Raw genomic sequence first — 17,635 nt, forward strand, 5'->3', positions numbered from 1 at the left:
GGAATTTCCCTCCATTTCCCCACCGCAGACAACATACGCCTGAATCAGCAGGATGACATCTATGACATACTGTGACTACATGACGTGCTGAAACAATGACTTAGCGCAAATCGCGGGGTAAGAATCTCGCCCGGCTTTCCATTTGCTGAAAGGGGACCACGACACCCAAATCTCTACTATAATCTGTATTGTGTGAGGTAATCCTTGTGCATTGAATAACACGTTGGCACTGTTTTTGCACATTTGAGCCAGCACCTGATTTGTAATTAAATTTTTACACTACTATCGAATGGCATAACAGTCGCGCAACACTGGCACGCTGGCGATCTGGGACGTTACAAGCTGCATGCTTGCCGATCGAGCACGTATATTCCGGCGCAGAATCCGTGTTTAAGTCGTGCGCGCATGCGGGACGTTTCTGTTTTGTTCAGCTTGCCATTGGAATTGTTCAACTTACAGTGACTGAACAATGTCCCGACGCTGCCTATGTAGCGCTGTGAACGGAGCGAGAAGTGCCCCGTATCGTTCTTCAGTTTCCCCAAGGAACCCGTCGAGCGTGGGACATTAATCTGGGCAGAAAGAACTGGCGCTCATCTGAAGCTTTTGTTTTGTTCTCGGGACACATTACGCCAGGCAGCTACAACGACAATTTGCACCTTCTCGCCAAGTTTGGGATACCCGTGAAAAAGTTGAGGCTGCGGCGAGACGTAATGCTGACTGAATTCGCGTACCGAGTCATCCGACAGGTAGTGCCCTGGCCATACGTCAGCCTTGATATATGTTTTTACTGATATTGAGTGTAATACAGCAAGTTCAAGTAGAGTTAGAGCCAAAGTGTACATCACGCAAGATACTTGCGCCGCGGACACATGTGCGCCGGCATTTGCTGACAACTACAGAGGAAAAACAATACGCGTACACTCTAAAAACAGTTGCTCCCTTTGGGGTGTATATTTGCCACACAACAATAATCGCCATCTGTGTTGTCCGCATTTCCTTTCTTTAACTCGGCGAGCCTGGTACTTTCCAGTAACGAACGGCATGCGCGTTATCAGCATGACATAGCATTCCCGACAGGAAAGTAAGGAGCGCAGCGTTTTCAAGAAACGAAATGCGGGCAAGACAGATGATGGTTTTTGTTGTGTGACAAATATACACTCCAAGGGGTGTAAACTTTTCTTAGGTTGTACGAGAGACATATATGTATAGAATGCATGCCAGCAAACAGCCTAGGCGCATAACATTTTACATTGCGCGAACCAGTGCCAGGCATCGTCTCCCGCGAACGTCTGCCTAAGGGCCATTTACGCTCGAGCCGCCCATCGCCGCAAGCCGCACCGCATGCGTGCGGTCGCGCGATATATTGCACGTATCAAACACTAGTGCATAAATTTCGGTTTACAATGTGTAAGGTATACACTGTGCACACAGTGTAAATGGTAATTTGTGCACAAGTGCTGGATACGTGCAATTTTCCGCGCGACCGCACGCGTGCGGTGAGGCTTGCGGCGATGGGCGGCTCGAGCTTAAATCGGCCCTAAGGGCTCGTACATGGTCAGTCCGCCCGTCCGTTCCGCCCCAGCCCGCCCGCGTGCGGACGCCCAAAAGGCGGTAGGTGTCGCGAAATTCTATGCACGCTCAATCCGCACGAGCGGATCGCACGCGCACTCCTATTGGGCGACGCGGCCTGTTGACAGCTCCATTACAACCGTTCGGCGGAGCAAAGGTGTTCAAGGTTGGCAACGACCTTTGAGAGCAGACGACACTGGCATACTTTTGCAGATGTAATTTCAAGTTTCCGCATCTCGGTGGAAATGCGACTCCCGGCTGCCACATTCTGTTCTACAGCCGTATGTGTTGCACTGGCACAGTCATCCTTCTTCGAAACATTGCACAGTCGTCTTATCTGCGCCACCTTTTACAGATGTATTTCAATCGCATCACATCGTAGTACGCGACGTATTCTCGGATGATTACTTTCAGTGCGCGCTGCCTTGGCTCGTTGAATAAAACCTCTCTAAATATCCAACGTGCTGCGTTCTGTGTCAAGCGAAATTGATAGTGTCGCCGGAAGCGCGGTAGCGCGGTTTCTGTAGTGCTAGTAACAGCTTGCAAGAATACGCAACACACGCACATCTGTCGCGGAATGCATTTGCGTAGGTCACCAAGAAACACCTTTTTACCACTTAGCACGCGTGTGAGGCTCCGAGTACAGCTTGCTGATTCGCTTGCTCCTGCTTTTTTTTCTTCACTCTGCCAATTTAAAGTGAGTGCTTACGGCAGTTGGATGCATGGAATGCCTTTTCCTTTTTTTTTACAGATATAAAGGCACCAAAGATGAGGCATGAAACATGCACCTTAAGAATTTAATACTTGCTGCTTGTAAACTTTCAAAACAAAAGATAACCCTAAATGATGTACTCAGCGACGAATGAAGTTCTCACCGTGTGCAGAAAGGTTGCGCATAAGTGGTTAAGTTCATGCAGCAAGGAATTGAAGGTTAAGCAGTGAGTGTACAATGCATTATGACTGGCTTAAAGCAATATGTATGTATAGCGGTGACCTTATGCAGATATATATATACTCATGAGATGTTTCCAAGGGGAGTATTTATTTGAAAGCATATAATCTGCACTGCTGATAAGAAAACTTATTTTGAGAGAAATTGAACAATTGCATTCTTTCTTGCCAGCCTGGGTGGTCAATATGTTGCCACCTTACTACTTAACATACCTAATTTAACATTTCAACAATGTAAGAACATTACCAAAGCGCACAAAATTAAGCAGTACTTTGGCAGGCAGGATCCCTCTCTCACCCATGGCACCAAACAAGGATGTTCGACTTGAGACTGTGTGATACTGTCAGCATCATACATGCATGTTCTATTTTGATTGCTCTACATATAACAAATAAGCTCTACTCACGTTATATGAGTTAGTTGGGCATGAGCTGCATGTTGTTTATGTATTTATGCAGTACCAACCTAGCTAGCTCATGCACAGCCATATTTTAGGAAAATGAAAAATGCATAGCACAACATAGACAGCTGACCAGTGCCTGTACTTATTTGAAAGCAAACCGAGATTATAAAGTGTAGCTTAGCAGTGAGGTCAGTGACCTTTTGGGGTGTGAAAAGGTTGATGTAGTTAGTTATTTTGTGTTTGTCTTTCTTAATTAGTTGCTCTTTTAACGTGCACCTGACAATGAAATGAATACACATAGGGCTGAAGACAGGGCCACACAAAAAGAGAGGAAACATTCATTGCCATTTTTTTATTTGCATAACAAACCAGCAAATAGTTCGTTAAGTTCAGTTTTGTGAGTAATGCACAAGGTGCTGTGTGTAAAACTGAAAGATTGTTGTGCTCCATTACCTATTCACTATTCGGGTAGCCAAATGAATGATACCCCCTTTAGCACTGTGAGAGCACAGAAATTGGCAGTCAAGAGGCTGCAGTGGCTCAGCCTCTGTGCCAAATGTAAGATTGTTCCAGAAGAAAGCATGGATACTGGTGTATTGGGTATGCATTCGCATCTACTATTCAAATGCACACCCCATCACAAGCAATATTTCATTCCTTGATGCATTGCTCACCATTGTACAAACCTTGTCTCAGCGCTGTGTGTGTGCAGTAATATAACTTGGAAAATCAAAGCTGTGGTTATTCAGTACACTGGAAGCAACTTTGCATGTGGGTTAGATAATATAATGCTCCTACATATGGGTCAGCTTAGTATTATCAGCAGCTTTGTTTACTGGTCGTTCACTGTGATGCCTGGACTATACAGTGCCACTGGACAATGCTGTATTCCTGCAGGCATGCTAGAACAGCTTGGCTGTGCACAAACATCCCTCTACATCGCGCTGAAATTAAGGTGATGTATATTTGCTCTCAGAATGTACTTATAAGCATAACTGCTGAGCATTCAAAAAGCGTTTGAAATGTGAGGGTGGATACTCAGCTTTGCAGGTGTGACATTTTACTATTATAGTGCAAGGACACATCGATTGACGGGAAGGATACCATACAAATTCTCGTGTTGTGACCTCCCAGTCACAATGCAAGTAGTTTTCGGTGGTTTTTAGCTATAAACATGTCAAGCAATCTGTAAATTCAAAACTATATAAGTTAACTGAGACACCATGAAAAGCAACATAACACTAAGGTGTACACATTTTTTTGTCACATCAGCTCTTTGTGGTTCGGGTCAAATATGTATGCACGCTATTTCTAGCTGACAACAGCATGCATTTCACATTTAGAGCTTAGAATGTTCAATGGAAAAGATTTTTAATGTGTCAGACATACATATGGTAGCTTGTCCAATGCTTTGCACACAGATAGCTATGCTTGGCACAACTTGAGTAGCACATTCATAAGGGACTACTACATGCAAAATCTGTTTTGCACCTCTTCTTTGATATTCTACCCTCAGACACAGAAGTACAGACTGGAATTTTTCTTTATGTCCATATTTAAAAGGCAAACAGGTTTTTGGCATCACAGGTCTCAATCTTCCACACAGGGCACTTATTGCATGTTCTGAATGTGCATTAATTGCCGATGGTATATCTTCTAATGTGAAAATAGTTTGTTCGACATAGTTTTACCCGTTTATTTTTTAACTTACCCATAAGTTCCCTGCCCTACTTGTATATAACTCCTTCAGTACTGGTATCTGTGATGTGCCTTCATTAGCGCAGTAAATGTTGTGAAAGCTGTTAATTCATAAAGCAGGAAGCCTCTCCAATATAAACAAGAAAATTGCAGGCAAGGTAATCACGACAAACCAGCTGAGATGGTGGTACTAATCTGCTTGTTTTCGCTTGTGATAGCACAAGTGTTCCCATTTATGCTGTTGGATGGTTGTGACCGATATGCTCGCGAATGTTTGGGTCATTCACATTTCAAGGGATGAGTAACTGTTACATACGTGCAACATCTTCCTCTGCCTATATCGATGACTTAACTATATGTGGCAGGTTTAGCTGTCTGATTATTGGGGTAGCTGAAGTGATGTATCACACATAGTTTCCGCACACTACCCGATTGGCAAAAAGCATGCAGGAATTGGTCTTTGAGCTATTAGTTCAGTGGTGGCTTTCCACTAAACTGACTGTTGAAGAGACAGATGTCACTTCATCGAAAGGCCAATGTGAAAATTAGCCTAGAACTCATGACGCCAAATACTGTCATCATGTGTGACTGAAGAACAACACGTGACAGAACAATGAGCAGCGGAATTAATTTCACTAGTATACAAAGAATTGCAGGTACATTCCGTAATTCACTGCTGGTATACTAAACACAAACCTTTATATGAGTTGTTTGGATGGAATAATCAACAAGATCCCTCTAATAAGCTATCGCAAAAGCTAAGTAAAAAGCTGCTACCCCACCTACTGCATTGGCCTAAAATATGCATTCTCACATGCAGTGAATGCAGTTCCTAAATTGGTTTACATACAGGTATGAACTGTTGTAACTGCACCACGTGATAAAATTTCAATAAGATCAACTGAATACCATATAGACCATCTTTTATGGGTATAGTTGGTGCGACGTGCCTTGATATTAGAAGTTGTGCTGTTTTATTCACACATACATGTACGTAAATGCAAGGTGCACATACATTTGTGTTCACGTGTTACTGTGTGCATCAAATGAACAGCACCACTTATACAACAAGCCATAAAGACATAATTTTTTCGTACCAGTCTAATTCCTATTAGCTCTGCAGTGATTTTTTTCTCACATGCAGCAACTCAACTCTGTGCATAAGTTAAGCTGATGTTGCTATTCTAAGCTAGACATGTGTGTCATGTCCAGAATATCATAAAATAAAGAAGTGACTATGTGTACAGGCCTAAAATTGATCGTTTCGCAACATCTTGTCTGGCTGGGTAGTAAATTTCTGTCCAAAAAGAACAATTCAGCACACTGACAAAGCATAATAACATAATATAACATAACATAATAAGGGCTAACATAATATAGGGAGCAGACACTCTGCCGGCATAGTCACTTGAAAATTTTGCCAGCAGTTCTTCCTGATTCGCTGGCTTCGGTCACATAACTAATGCTGACATAACTGTAAAAATATGTGTTCAGGATAAACTCATAGCAGCCAATAGGCATGTTTTATATTGTGATAGCAGCTGACTTCTCAGAGACAATGCACTGTGGCCATGAACATGCTAAAGAATGACAAGAGGCAAGGTCCCCTTTCCACAGAATTGCAGCGCAGCTGAAAACGGTTCAGTTAATGAGTGGAGCCGTGGCATATGCAAAATAAAGCTCAGTCAGATAACCACTTATAGTATCCAACATCCCACACCTCCGACTGATAGGTAGCAGTAAGCTTACTGGCAGATGAAAGTGCACTGGAAAAACATTTAATGGACGTACTTTGCAGGCCCAATTCAGTTTAATCCACCTTATTTGCTAATGACTGTTGGCAAAATGAACACGAGGAAAGAAAATAATGCACTTATCAGGCATACAATGCTGGTACTTGTGCTATTGTTCACTTTAAACTGAAGGCTCGTGCCAAAACAGGCGACATGAACTAGATAATCAAATAGGGTGGATATACAAAGTAACCGCAAACTTTCGCTTACCCAATTCTGCCTGCATTAGTAACATGACCATGGCTAGCCAGTGAAGAAGAATTCTGGGCAAAATTTCTTTCCTGCTGTTTTGCTGGCTGCTTGCAGAATATTATGTAACACCATACCTGTGACACTTATTTACTTATTACTACTCGTTCTACGTGTTCATTTTTACATTCATATTCCATTTTGTCAGCAAACGTAAAATTTTTACTTAATAAGAAGGTAGTATCCAGCTCTTACCTATAACATATTCATCTACTATGTCACTGTTGTCTTCAGAGACAGATTCTGTGCTTAGACACTATTCAAAAACAAGCAGCTCAGATTTTTGGCTATGTAAGTTAGCCGCTTGCATCACAAAATATAAAGCAATTTACTTCGTGAAATCTAGAAATTCTTGTTCTTCACACTAATGTCCGCATTATGAAAATCAAAGCTGCCAGAAATTTGCATTCATGACATTAGTGCTCTCAGCCGCGTCCACATTTCACGACAGCGCTGAACGTCCTGACGTATGCAATTATTATGATGTTCCCTAATTTCCCCCCCCCCCCCCGAAAGAAGCATCTTCAACCGTGCAGCAGCAACTTTTGAAAGAAACGATAGATGTACGAAGCAGAAAAGGCCGGTGTGACAGGGCTTATCTGTAAGGGTACTAAATATGAAAACGCGATCGGCAACACTTCTGCACAGTTCACTTCTGAGCACATGCACATCGCGTAGAACGAGCGCTTCTACACTCATCAACGCTGCGACACATCCCACACACATATCACGGTTTGTAGCTTGCGAACACATTTCGTAACGGCAAGAACACAGCTCGAACGTCGCGGTCCCCCAGGCGCGTCGCAGACGGCAAAACGGCTCACACGCAGTATAGCGCACGCTGAATGGCAGCGATAACAAGGCGATAAAAACTTATCGCTACTGATCGTATGATTACTTCTGAAAGTTGCGAAGCGCTGGCGTTCACCACTTCGCGGCAACGATCCGCATACACAGAACAGGAACCAATCGTGTTCGCTGGGTGCGCTAATCGGACGCTACTTATTTCGCCACGCACTGAACATGTGTCCTGCTCACAATGCACGTGTATGTGATGGAATTCTCGTTTGCGACACGCACGCGAAGCATGGAACGACAAACCACGAAGTCGACGGCTTCAAATATTTATCCCGACGCTCTCGTAAACACAACACACACTTCCTGCACTCCGTCTGTTTCTGCTGGCGATCGCACCCACTGATGAGGTCTGGAAGGGTACACCGGCTTGCTGCTTTCGATGACTATCTCCGTGGGTGCCAGATATCTCTAGCGAAAATCACAAAAACGAGAAAAAATAGACTGTTTCTGATGCGGCTGTAGCTTAGGCCTTGCGTCCCCGCTTCGCTTCGCTTCGAGCACGCGCCATGTTTGCTGTGACGACAGCCGAACCGTCCGCCTCGGACCAGCCAATGAGAGACGAGCAGGCGTGCGGACGGGAAAGTTGCGACCGTTCCTCGCTCACCAGTAGAGAGCCATCAGCACGCGTGCGGACGAGGGCGGAGCGGACGGGCGGATTGACCGTGTACGGGCCCTAAACAGCGCTTCTCGCATGTGGTGAAATAAAGCGATGAATCTATGGTACTCAACAGTACTGAAAGGCATCCGCATCGTTTCGTGCAACACCAATGTCGCCATCTATATGACCGCGTTCACTAAGCTGTCTCGGACGAAGGCAGGTTAGTAAGCGTTGTCACATGGATGGCAACATTGGTGTTGCGCGAAAGCCAGCGCGCGCATATCTCGGAGGCCACATTTCATTACTTGAGCTGCTGGCAAAGGGGTTGAAGTCGAAATGCTCAGCGCATACGACGCCTTCGCAGCTTCTGCTATTCAAATATTCGTCGCTTGCTTCTTCACGCGAATTTGGTGGTGTCGAAGACATGGCACGCGATATTCGGAGCAAATATATATTCGGCAGCTACCCTCTGACCTCACCTGGCGCAATGGCCGATTTTGTAGTAGACGCTGGCTTGGATCTATGTAGCACATTGCGTCACACATGGCTTGGTAATATGGCGGTCGGCGCCGGAGAGCGCGGCTTAGAGCCAGCAAATTCTAGAGCATATTTTGGAGAACAATGCGCTTCTACTGCCCAGTTTCTACAGTGTATAGCTATAATAGACCCTCTACAACTATTTCTCGCGGAAAACCGCAAATTGTTGGGTGACCGTATCATGCCCTGTTCCCTTAAAAGGGCCAAACGACCCTTAAACTCCGTGAGACATATCTTTAGAGCATAGGGTTTGAGCGCTTCTGCTTCGATTTTGACGAAAAATTATTTGGCTTACTCGCACGAGCACTGTGTTAGTTGCCACGGTAACTTCGGCGGTACTGGAAGTAGTTTCGAGTCGTACGGCGCCAGCCGCAGCCAGGGGCACTGTGGGCTGCTTCGCCGTCTTTATTTCTTGAGCTATCTAATAATTGCTGTGGCAGAAACTGCGATCACTCTTTAAAAAGTTCGCGCCCTCAGGGGCTTGTCCTACAAAAATAATCGTCATCTGCCCTGCTTGCGTTTACTTCCTCGAAAACTCTGCGGTCGCTAGTTTTCCTGTCGACCATGCCGCGTCACGCTTGTAACGCACATGCTGTTCCTGACGTGGAACTACCGATGGCGCAGCTTTAAAAAAAGGAAATGCGGGCAAGATTGATGACGATTATCATTGTAGAACAAGATCAGCAACAAAGAGTGCAAGCTTTTTTAGGAGCGTTCAGTGCAAAGTGTTATGCACTGTTGTGATCAGCGTGCTTTGACCACTAACTGGAGTGTGACATTTCCCCACTCAGGTTCTATGGACATACAAGGGCACCCAACCATCCGGACGCACATTGCCGATTTCATCAGCAAAAAAGCATCCGTTCAAGCTGCCGCAGAGAATATCTGGATAACGCATGGAGTAATGCATGGTGTATCCGTACGTATGCTTAATTTCTCCTACCGTGGAATAATGCGCGCGTTATGATTGTGATGTGCACCATAGAAGTACGGATTATATTACCGTGTTTCCTCAGCATGCATGAATTGATCTGAGTTTGTAATAATTTGACCACGCCGTTCACTAATCCGCAATATGTGTACAGATTATTTCAAATGTTCAAGTGCATTGTGAATTATTGATCCTACGGCGCAGCAAATGCATACACTGTTCTGTGCTGTGCACCATTCTGCATTCGATGCTATGCCCTTCAGCTTATCATGAGAAAAAAAACGACCTGAAGTGCGAGCTAAATCTCTGTAGCGACGTTAAACGCCAGCTTTATAAAAGAGATTCCTTTTTGTCACAGCTTTAAAATACTACCTGCAGCACGTGCCTTATTGGTGGAAGGCAGTTTTACAAGCAGCAGAGAAGAGGAAAAAAAAACCCTGAGCGACCTGTTACTAAAATTTAGGAAGTAGTAGTATTGTTAAGAAAACAAAAATATTGCGAGGAGCAATATATGAGCGCAAAGAAATGAGGAAGAAAAGGAGCACGGGTAGTAAGCATAACGGACCTCGAACTTCTAAGGGACATTTACTTTGAAAAACCGGCTGCTTTCAGCGCTCTGCGCACCACACACACTAAACACTGCCGAATTCTGGCACATGCACGTGTCCACATATGCTTTGATAGATATGCCACCGTTTTGTGGTGTCACGTCAAATACAGACAGCTGAACTCTGAGCCACGTAATACCAAATTTATTTATGTCGTCTTGGTTAGTTTTTGTTTTCGTTCTTTGTGCTCACCGTAGCGCCACGAGCAAGATTCACAAGCTCCCCCACATCACAGTACTACTGCAAGAATATGCAGATTTTGTAAAATGTGTGGGAGACCATTTCTGCCTAACGCGAAGGCCCGTTTTTCAAACGCGTGACGCTGAAGGTAGGATGCTAGATCTTGCTTCTGAGTCTTTTGGACAATGTTTACTGGACGGCGTGAGTCAGGGTAAACCGTATTACTGTACACCCGTTAAATAAATGAATGATAAACCTGCGACTAGGATGTCACTTGATGAATAGGAAAAAAAGAACACCTGAATTTTCCAAACGATAATAAGAATATCACCCTTGTTGCAAGGCAAAGGTGGCCCCCGCCAACCAAAAACTCTGTAAATTTCTGCATTTATTAAAACACTATACTTGCCGTATTTGCAAGCATATTCATATATTTTGCAAGTAACATGTAAGCATCACTGGTCACTGCGTGCTGCACCATGATCACCACCAAATCAATGATCTTGCGGAATTCGACGCTCGCTCTATCCCACAACCTGTAGTTCCTCTTTCTCTTCCGTCTGGCTCCCGTTGTGTCCTCATTGCCCGAAAATATACTCCAGCGTGAATTCTCCGGCGTGCTCGTAGAGCATACATTTCATAGGTCGCTGTTGTGATGTCTGCATGAAAGAGGCCTCCATCTTTATATGCAACTTCTTCCCGACATTATGCCTCGCGGCAAACCAGGACACCTGTTATATCAATTATTTAACTGACTCGTATCCCTATTGCCACCATATTCCAGACTGTACTTCAAGTGCTAAAGCGACGGTTGAACGGGGAGAAAGCCGGTGCATTAACCTGTATTCCACAATACATGGGTTTCCATGATGTGTTTAAGAAGGAAGGCTACTATCTGGTAAGTTAAAATTTTCATTGTAATGTCTCGAAAAAGTTGAGAAACCGTGGTTGAGCCAACCGCTCCTCAGTTCTTTTGACAAGGTAGAATTGCTCCATTAATCAGACGTAATTAAAAAGAAATGCTCGGCAGATAAGAAGACAATGTTCGTTTCAAATTCAGGCCTAGTGCGCTGGACAGCCTCTATTTTGCAATCACACTCAGAGCTTATAGGAAATTGAAATAATTGTCATTTTTTAGCAGTATTGGTTAATGAATTTTTTTAGCATTTAGCATTTTCAGATCGCTTGCAGATACTATCGGGGGTTGGCTGGACGAAGAATGGTGTCTCTGGCTTTGCTATGACAACACAAAGAATTGTTTCAGTCAATGGACACGTCGAGAATTCAGGAAAGAGTATTCCCAAAATAATTGCGCCGAGCGCATTAGCTGTGTGATTCCGTCTAATGGAAGCTTTCATTGGTGATTGCGAGGTACGCTGTTTTTGTTTAGCGACAATTTGCAAATGTAGAGCCCTCGACCAGGTCACAGACATTTTTCTTATATTAGACAAAGAGCTCACACATGGGCAAAGAAGCACAGAAATATGGGAGTGCACTGAGAAGGCTGTGTATACGATCCCACGCTCGTAAGAAAATATCTACGTAGGTTAGAAAAGAACGTGCCTAAAAGATAGGCAACAGTGCAATTGCACTTATGAGTGCACTATTGTCGTCCTGCTTTCAAAGAGTGCAGAGCGGTCGCCAAGCAACCCAACCAGGTGGAAACCGCAATCACACAGGCGGCGTAGAGTAATCACTTGCAGGGGCAGTGCGTCAGCGCAGCTTCGATGGGCTTATCACAAAAACAGCACGATTATCTATGACAAGGTCAGTGGCTCAAAAAACTAGCATTTTCTGGCCCAAATTTCATCTTTCAGTGCATACCGTACGTATCACCGCTTTCAAGTTCCGCGTAATTGTTCAAAAATTTCTTGTTTCGTTTTCGCCTTTTCAGCCAACAAGATGCACGTCATTCATCATCTATCTATAACTTTCACCCTTTTCGCCAATAAAACTCAGTTGAAGGCTCGCGCTTGTAATAGTCGAGTCTCCTGCCTTCTTCCTCTACTTAGTGCGCAGGAGCAGGAAATGAAGGGTGATGGCAGGGATGTTAACCCTAAGTACGTCTGGTTGGCTACCCTATACTGGAGAATGGGAAAGGGAAATATAAAGAGACATATAGATAGTGGGGAAAGACGCGGTGAGTTCGCGGAGGGCCCTACAAGGTTGATGGCGTCCACAAGGGCCAGCCGCACTCAAGAAAGATCGTAGCCCTCTTCCGTACTAATCGAGGCACCGAAGGGAGGGAAGGGGAAGGCTGCGCACGGCACGACCGCACGCGGCCGCGCGGGCCCAATCTTGAAAGCGATCAGCGATGGGCACAGTGCCTCGAATGTTGATAGGTTCCTGTGCGCTGTTTTCGCCTCTTAGTTCACGTTGAAATTAGAGACAGCACGAAAGTCAATTTTTTCGCTGCTGCTGCCGCGCTTCCTCACTCCAGCGTATTGAGAGCCAGTATGGGTGGCCATCAAGCGAAATGTGTTTATGTTTGCTTGTGGGCGTTTAAAATCATGCTTGGAATTTAGTGCGCGAATGTTTACAAGCTTATGCGGTCCATAAAACTACTATCCTTACTTCGTATACTTGTCTACTAATTTGCTCTCGCAATCGATGCTTCGCCTCACAGGCGAAACTGCGATTTTTCTTTTTTTTTACAGCAAAGGGTGTTAATGTCACTAGAAACGCTGAAAATTGATATATGCCAGCTTTCATGCCACACTGAAAGAAGCAGATAAATCGGGAGGGGGGGGGGATGATTTCAAGTGAATGTGAGTAATTAAAATCTTGTGCAGTAACAACTACCTTCGTTAAACGATTTACAAATTGTTTGTAAACATTACATGACCATCTCATGCTGTTTCCTCGTGTCAACAAAGAATTGTACGTTAAACCGCGCTTGCATTTAGTGGAAACGGTGGAGATTTTACTTTTATTTTGTGACGAAAACTCAACCTTTCTAAGTTACTTAGGAGCGTTGCAAATAACTACAGAGTGCCCGTTCTTACCTTATTTTAATGTGTGATGTGGCTTTCGTGGTAAGTTTATCCAATGTCCTCAGGGAACTCAAGAATACACCTACTTTAGCGGCGGGTAAGTGTGCGGGCTACTTATGGATAATAAGCTGGAAGAGTTCAAAGCGCGTGGAATAATTGCGGCCTTAACCGTAAATTACGTGATGTAATTTACGCTTAAGGCCGTAAATAGGGCAACATTATGAACGACACTTTCGCGAAGCAAAATATGTATCGGAATCTCAGCTTTGTAAAAACAAATTTTAGTAATGTGAAAGCATTTTAGCGGAGATGCTGGAAGAAAGGGAGAAAATATTTCTAATGAGTAGGTTAGCTAACCGGTGGACCATCAGGGTTACACAATGGATGCCAAGAGAAGGAAAGCGCAGTCGAGGAAGGCAGAATACTAGATGGAGCTATGAAATTAGGAAATTCAAGGTCGCTAGTTGGAATCCGTTGGCGCAGGACAGGGTTAATTGTAAATTGCAGGGAGCGGCCTTCGTCCAGCAGTGGACATAATATAGGGTGATGATGATGATTATGATGTATTCGAACACCCGGACCGTTGTAAATGTGTTTGTATTTTATAATTTTACAACAAAGTTCTCTATGGCTAGGTCCTGGCGGGTCGCGTCCACGCATACACCAACAATTTTTCCTACGTGGGCCAATCACGAAAAAGGTGCATGCCGGAACGACCCACGGCGGAGGTATGGTGGCTAGATATAGCGGAGGTGCAGCATGCAATAACCACTCCACATACATGGGCCCATCCCGAAGATAGTCCAATACCGGGCCACCCCAGGGCGGAGGCGAAGCAGTCGTTAAGCACTTCCCATACAAGGGCTGCTCCTGAAAATAGGGCAATACCGGGACGACCGGCGGCGCAGGCGAAGCAGGCGTTAAGCACTCCCCTCGCGTGTGCTGATCCCAAAGAAAGTGCAATGCCGGGCCGACCCATGGCGGAAGTGAGGCAGGCTTTAAGCGCTGCCCACACGTGTGCCGATCCCGAAGAGAGTGCAATGCCGGGCCAACACGCGGCGCAGGCGAATCAGGCGTTTAACGCTCCCCATACGTGGACCGATCCCGAAGATAGCGCTATGCCGGACACCGACCCGTGGCGCAGGTGAAGCAGGCGTTGGCAGGCCCATTCATGTGCCAATCCTGAAGACAGTGCAATTGCGGACCGACCCGCGGCGGAGGTGATGCAGGCGTTAAGCGCTTCACATACGTGGGCCGATCCCGAAGTTAATGCAATACCGGGCCAACCCGCGCGGAGGTGAAGCAGGCACTCCCCACATGTGGACCGATCACGAAGATAGTGCAATACCGGGCTAACCCGCAGCGGAGGCGAAGCAGGCGTTAAGCCCTTCCCACAGTTGGTATGATCACGAAGATAGTGCAATGCCGGACTGACCCATGGCGAAGGAGAAGCAGGCGTGAGCAGGCCCATACATGTGGCAATGCTGAAGACAGTGCAAGTGCGGACCGACCCGCAGTGGAGGAGAAGCAGGCGTTAAGCACTCCCCATACGTGTGCCGATCCCGAGGATAGTGCAGTACCGGACCAACTAAAGTGGAAGCAAAGAAGGCGTTAGGCACTTCCCATACGCGGGCCAATCCCGAAGATAGTGCAACCTGGCCGACCTACGGCGGAAGTCCACATTGAAGAGCTTGCAAGGCGCCCACCAGATGTGTGCGCTCGTTTGTATGCCCTAAAATCTTTCTGTGATGTAAATGTTCGTAAAATGGTTTACAAAGCGCTTGGTGAATCGCTCATAAGGTACGGAATAACAATTTATTGCTTTGTTTCTTCTAGTATAGACTTAAGATAATTAACCGCATCCTAAAGAAACTGCCTATAGCCTCTCGTATGGCACACTTGGTCGTGGGGAAGATGTCTTGCTAAGCATGTACCAGTCAGACATGTTGTTTGTCGAGCAACAAGTTTTGTTCGACGTCATGTGTAAGAATTCTTTGTCTAGAAATTTCAAAAATTTGAACGTGAAATCTCGCAGCTTATGCCAGACGGAAATATATCTGGTACCTCGTGTGCACACAAACTACGGCAAGAGGACTCGTGCTTTCTACGTGCCGGCTAATTTCAATAAATTGAATGAGAATGACATCGCAGGAACATTCAAACATATTAAATTAGCTTTAAGGTCATGGGTGCTACGTAACGCCCATATCTCTTAAACTTTTTATTCAGGATCTGAAGCATGCGAACCTGATTGTAAAGTTATCTTTAACGGCAATGTCCTTTTTTCTTTTGCTGTTGATGCATTATCTTTTTTTTGCAATGTCATTTTTTTGCAATATTACTTGTATTCCAATATTTCCTTTTTCTTCCTTATATATTTCTCTTTTTTCATTATTTATTTATTTGTACACTTATCAGCACTACCAGCAGACTGCCCAGCCTCGCACACAAGCGATGCTGCTTATGCGAGCTGGATATTGTAACCACGACACTACTGGATGTAATAAAGATTATTATTGTTATTATTATTATTATTAAAGCACTACCCAGACATATGCCGATCCCGAAGATAGTACAATACCGGGCCAACCCGCGGTGGAGGCGAAGCAGGCGTTAAGCACTACCCATACGGGGGCCGATCACGATGATAGTGAAATGCGGGACCAATCCATGGTGAAGCGAGGCAGCTGGAGTTAAGTATTTCCCATACCTGGGCCGATCCCAAAGATTGTGAAATACCGGGCAATCCACTGCGAAGGTGCAGTTCGCTATTGAGGAGCCCATCTAGCTCAGATGACAATCGTTCCTCACAGAGTGGAGGGGCGCTAAGATTTTTATTTATGTTTTCTTAGCGGCAGAAAATTTTATTTGCTCTCATCGGAGAGTTTATGTGCCTCTCAAATAAATTCTCACGGAAATGGGGCGAAATATGAGTGATGTTTTCGCGAAGCAAAGTATGTGTGGCTGAATCCTAGCTTTTGCAAAAAGCAAAAACAATATTACTAATAAAGTGTTTCAAAGCCTGCTAGCGGAGATAAGGGAAGAACGGGAGAGCTTTCACTTCAAAGTTTTCTTTATTACTTGATCGGTCGCATTGGTAGAAGTCTAACTACTCTAAATTTAAAGCAAACTTTCAGCAACACGATCACAGAAAGCCTTCCTGCGATGTTGTTCTGGAAGTATCGTAGAAAGAAGATTGTAGGCAATGAAGTGTATCTCTTCCCAGCCTTTCTGTTTAGGAGAGTGGGGCAAATCGAGCAATGGGACTCATTACACATGGCACGAAAACTCATATAGTGCACATTATACACCCGGAGGCGGACATTGAAAACAAACACGGCCGTCTGTGTTTTTGTTTTTTTAATTTTTATTAATATTATTTGACCACGCGGCCACTTCTCTCTCTTTTCTCACGAAGGTTGCTCTATTGACCCTTTAAGCGGCAATACCATGGGCGCCGCCATGTTCGATTACGTTGTGACATGTGTATTTGTTTCCTCGGCTGCCTCCATTGGCTCCGTGTTTAAATGGACGTGTATCACACCGTTGCGGTTTAACAAACCTCTGTTTCGGGAGATATCTTAGATGGTAACCCGGTGGACGACAAGACGCTTTGTCGGGAACTGCAGCTAACACATAAAAGCGCTTTCGGAGCTGATAGGCGTAAGTGCAAAAGGCGCGACCAGCGTATGTGGTCCTTCCTTTAAAAGTGGGCCTAAGTATTTGTTCCAAGCAATCCAAACTTTGCCATTATGATTTGTCCGCGTGTTTGGCTTTTCCTTCTTTAGTTGGCAAATACTTTGAAACAGCGGCTTGTCATGTTTCTGAGTGAGTGAAACTTCTCGGTGCGGTCACTACCTGATTATTTTTTGCCTAATCGGTCGCAAGTGTCCTCAGTCTCGATAGATTTTTCGTACTACGCACGAGGCTTGAAATCTGGCTGTTCTGTGAATTCTAAAAACAGTGGTGTATATTTGCCACACAACAGTAATTGTCTTCTGCCTTGCTTGCGTTTCCTTTCTTGAAAACGCCGCGCCCGCTACTTTCCTGTCGATAATGCTCTGTCTTGCTGATAACATGCATGCCGTTGCTAACTTGGAAGTAACGGGCTTGCAGCTTTAAAGAAAGAAACTATGGGCAAGACAGATAACGATTATTGTTCTGTGGCAAATATATACCCCTATGGGTGCAACTGCTTTGAAATACCTTGTAGCAAAGATGTACGGGGTCCTTCATATTTCGCTGCGCTTGTTCAAAAAAAAAAAA

General features: G+C 44.9%; 1 protein-coding gene across 1 annotated transcript in view; it reads left to right on the top strand.

Moving 5' to 3' along the window:
• LOC142574349 (alanine aminotransferase 2-like) overlaps positions 1-17,635 on the top strand; it is a 173,436-nt gene that overhangs the window by 75,060 nt on the left and 80,741 nt on the right. The window contains exons 4-5 of the mRNA XM_075683453.1: positions 9,449-9,576; positions 11,161-11,274. Coding sequence (XP_075539568.1) covers positions 9,449-9,576; positions 11,161-11,274 — 242 coding nt within the window. The remainder of the gene's footprint in view (positions 1-9,448; positions 9,577-11,160; positions 11,275-17,635) is intronic.

This window comes from Dermacentor variabilis, chromosome 3 (assembly GCF_050947875.1).
Source record: "Dermacentor variabilis isolate Ectoservices chromosome 3, ASM5094787v1, whole genome shotgun sequence".
NCBI classification, from domain to species: Eukaryota; Metazoa; Arthropoda; class Arachnida; order Ixodida; family Ixodidae; genus Dermacentor; species Dermacentor variabilis.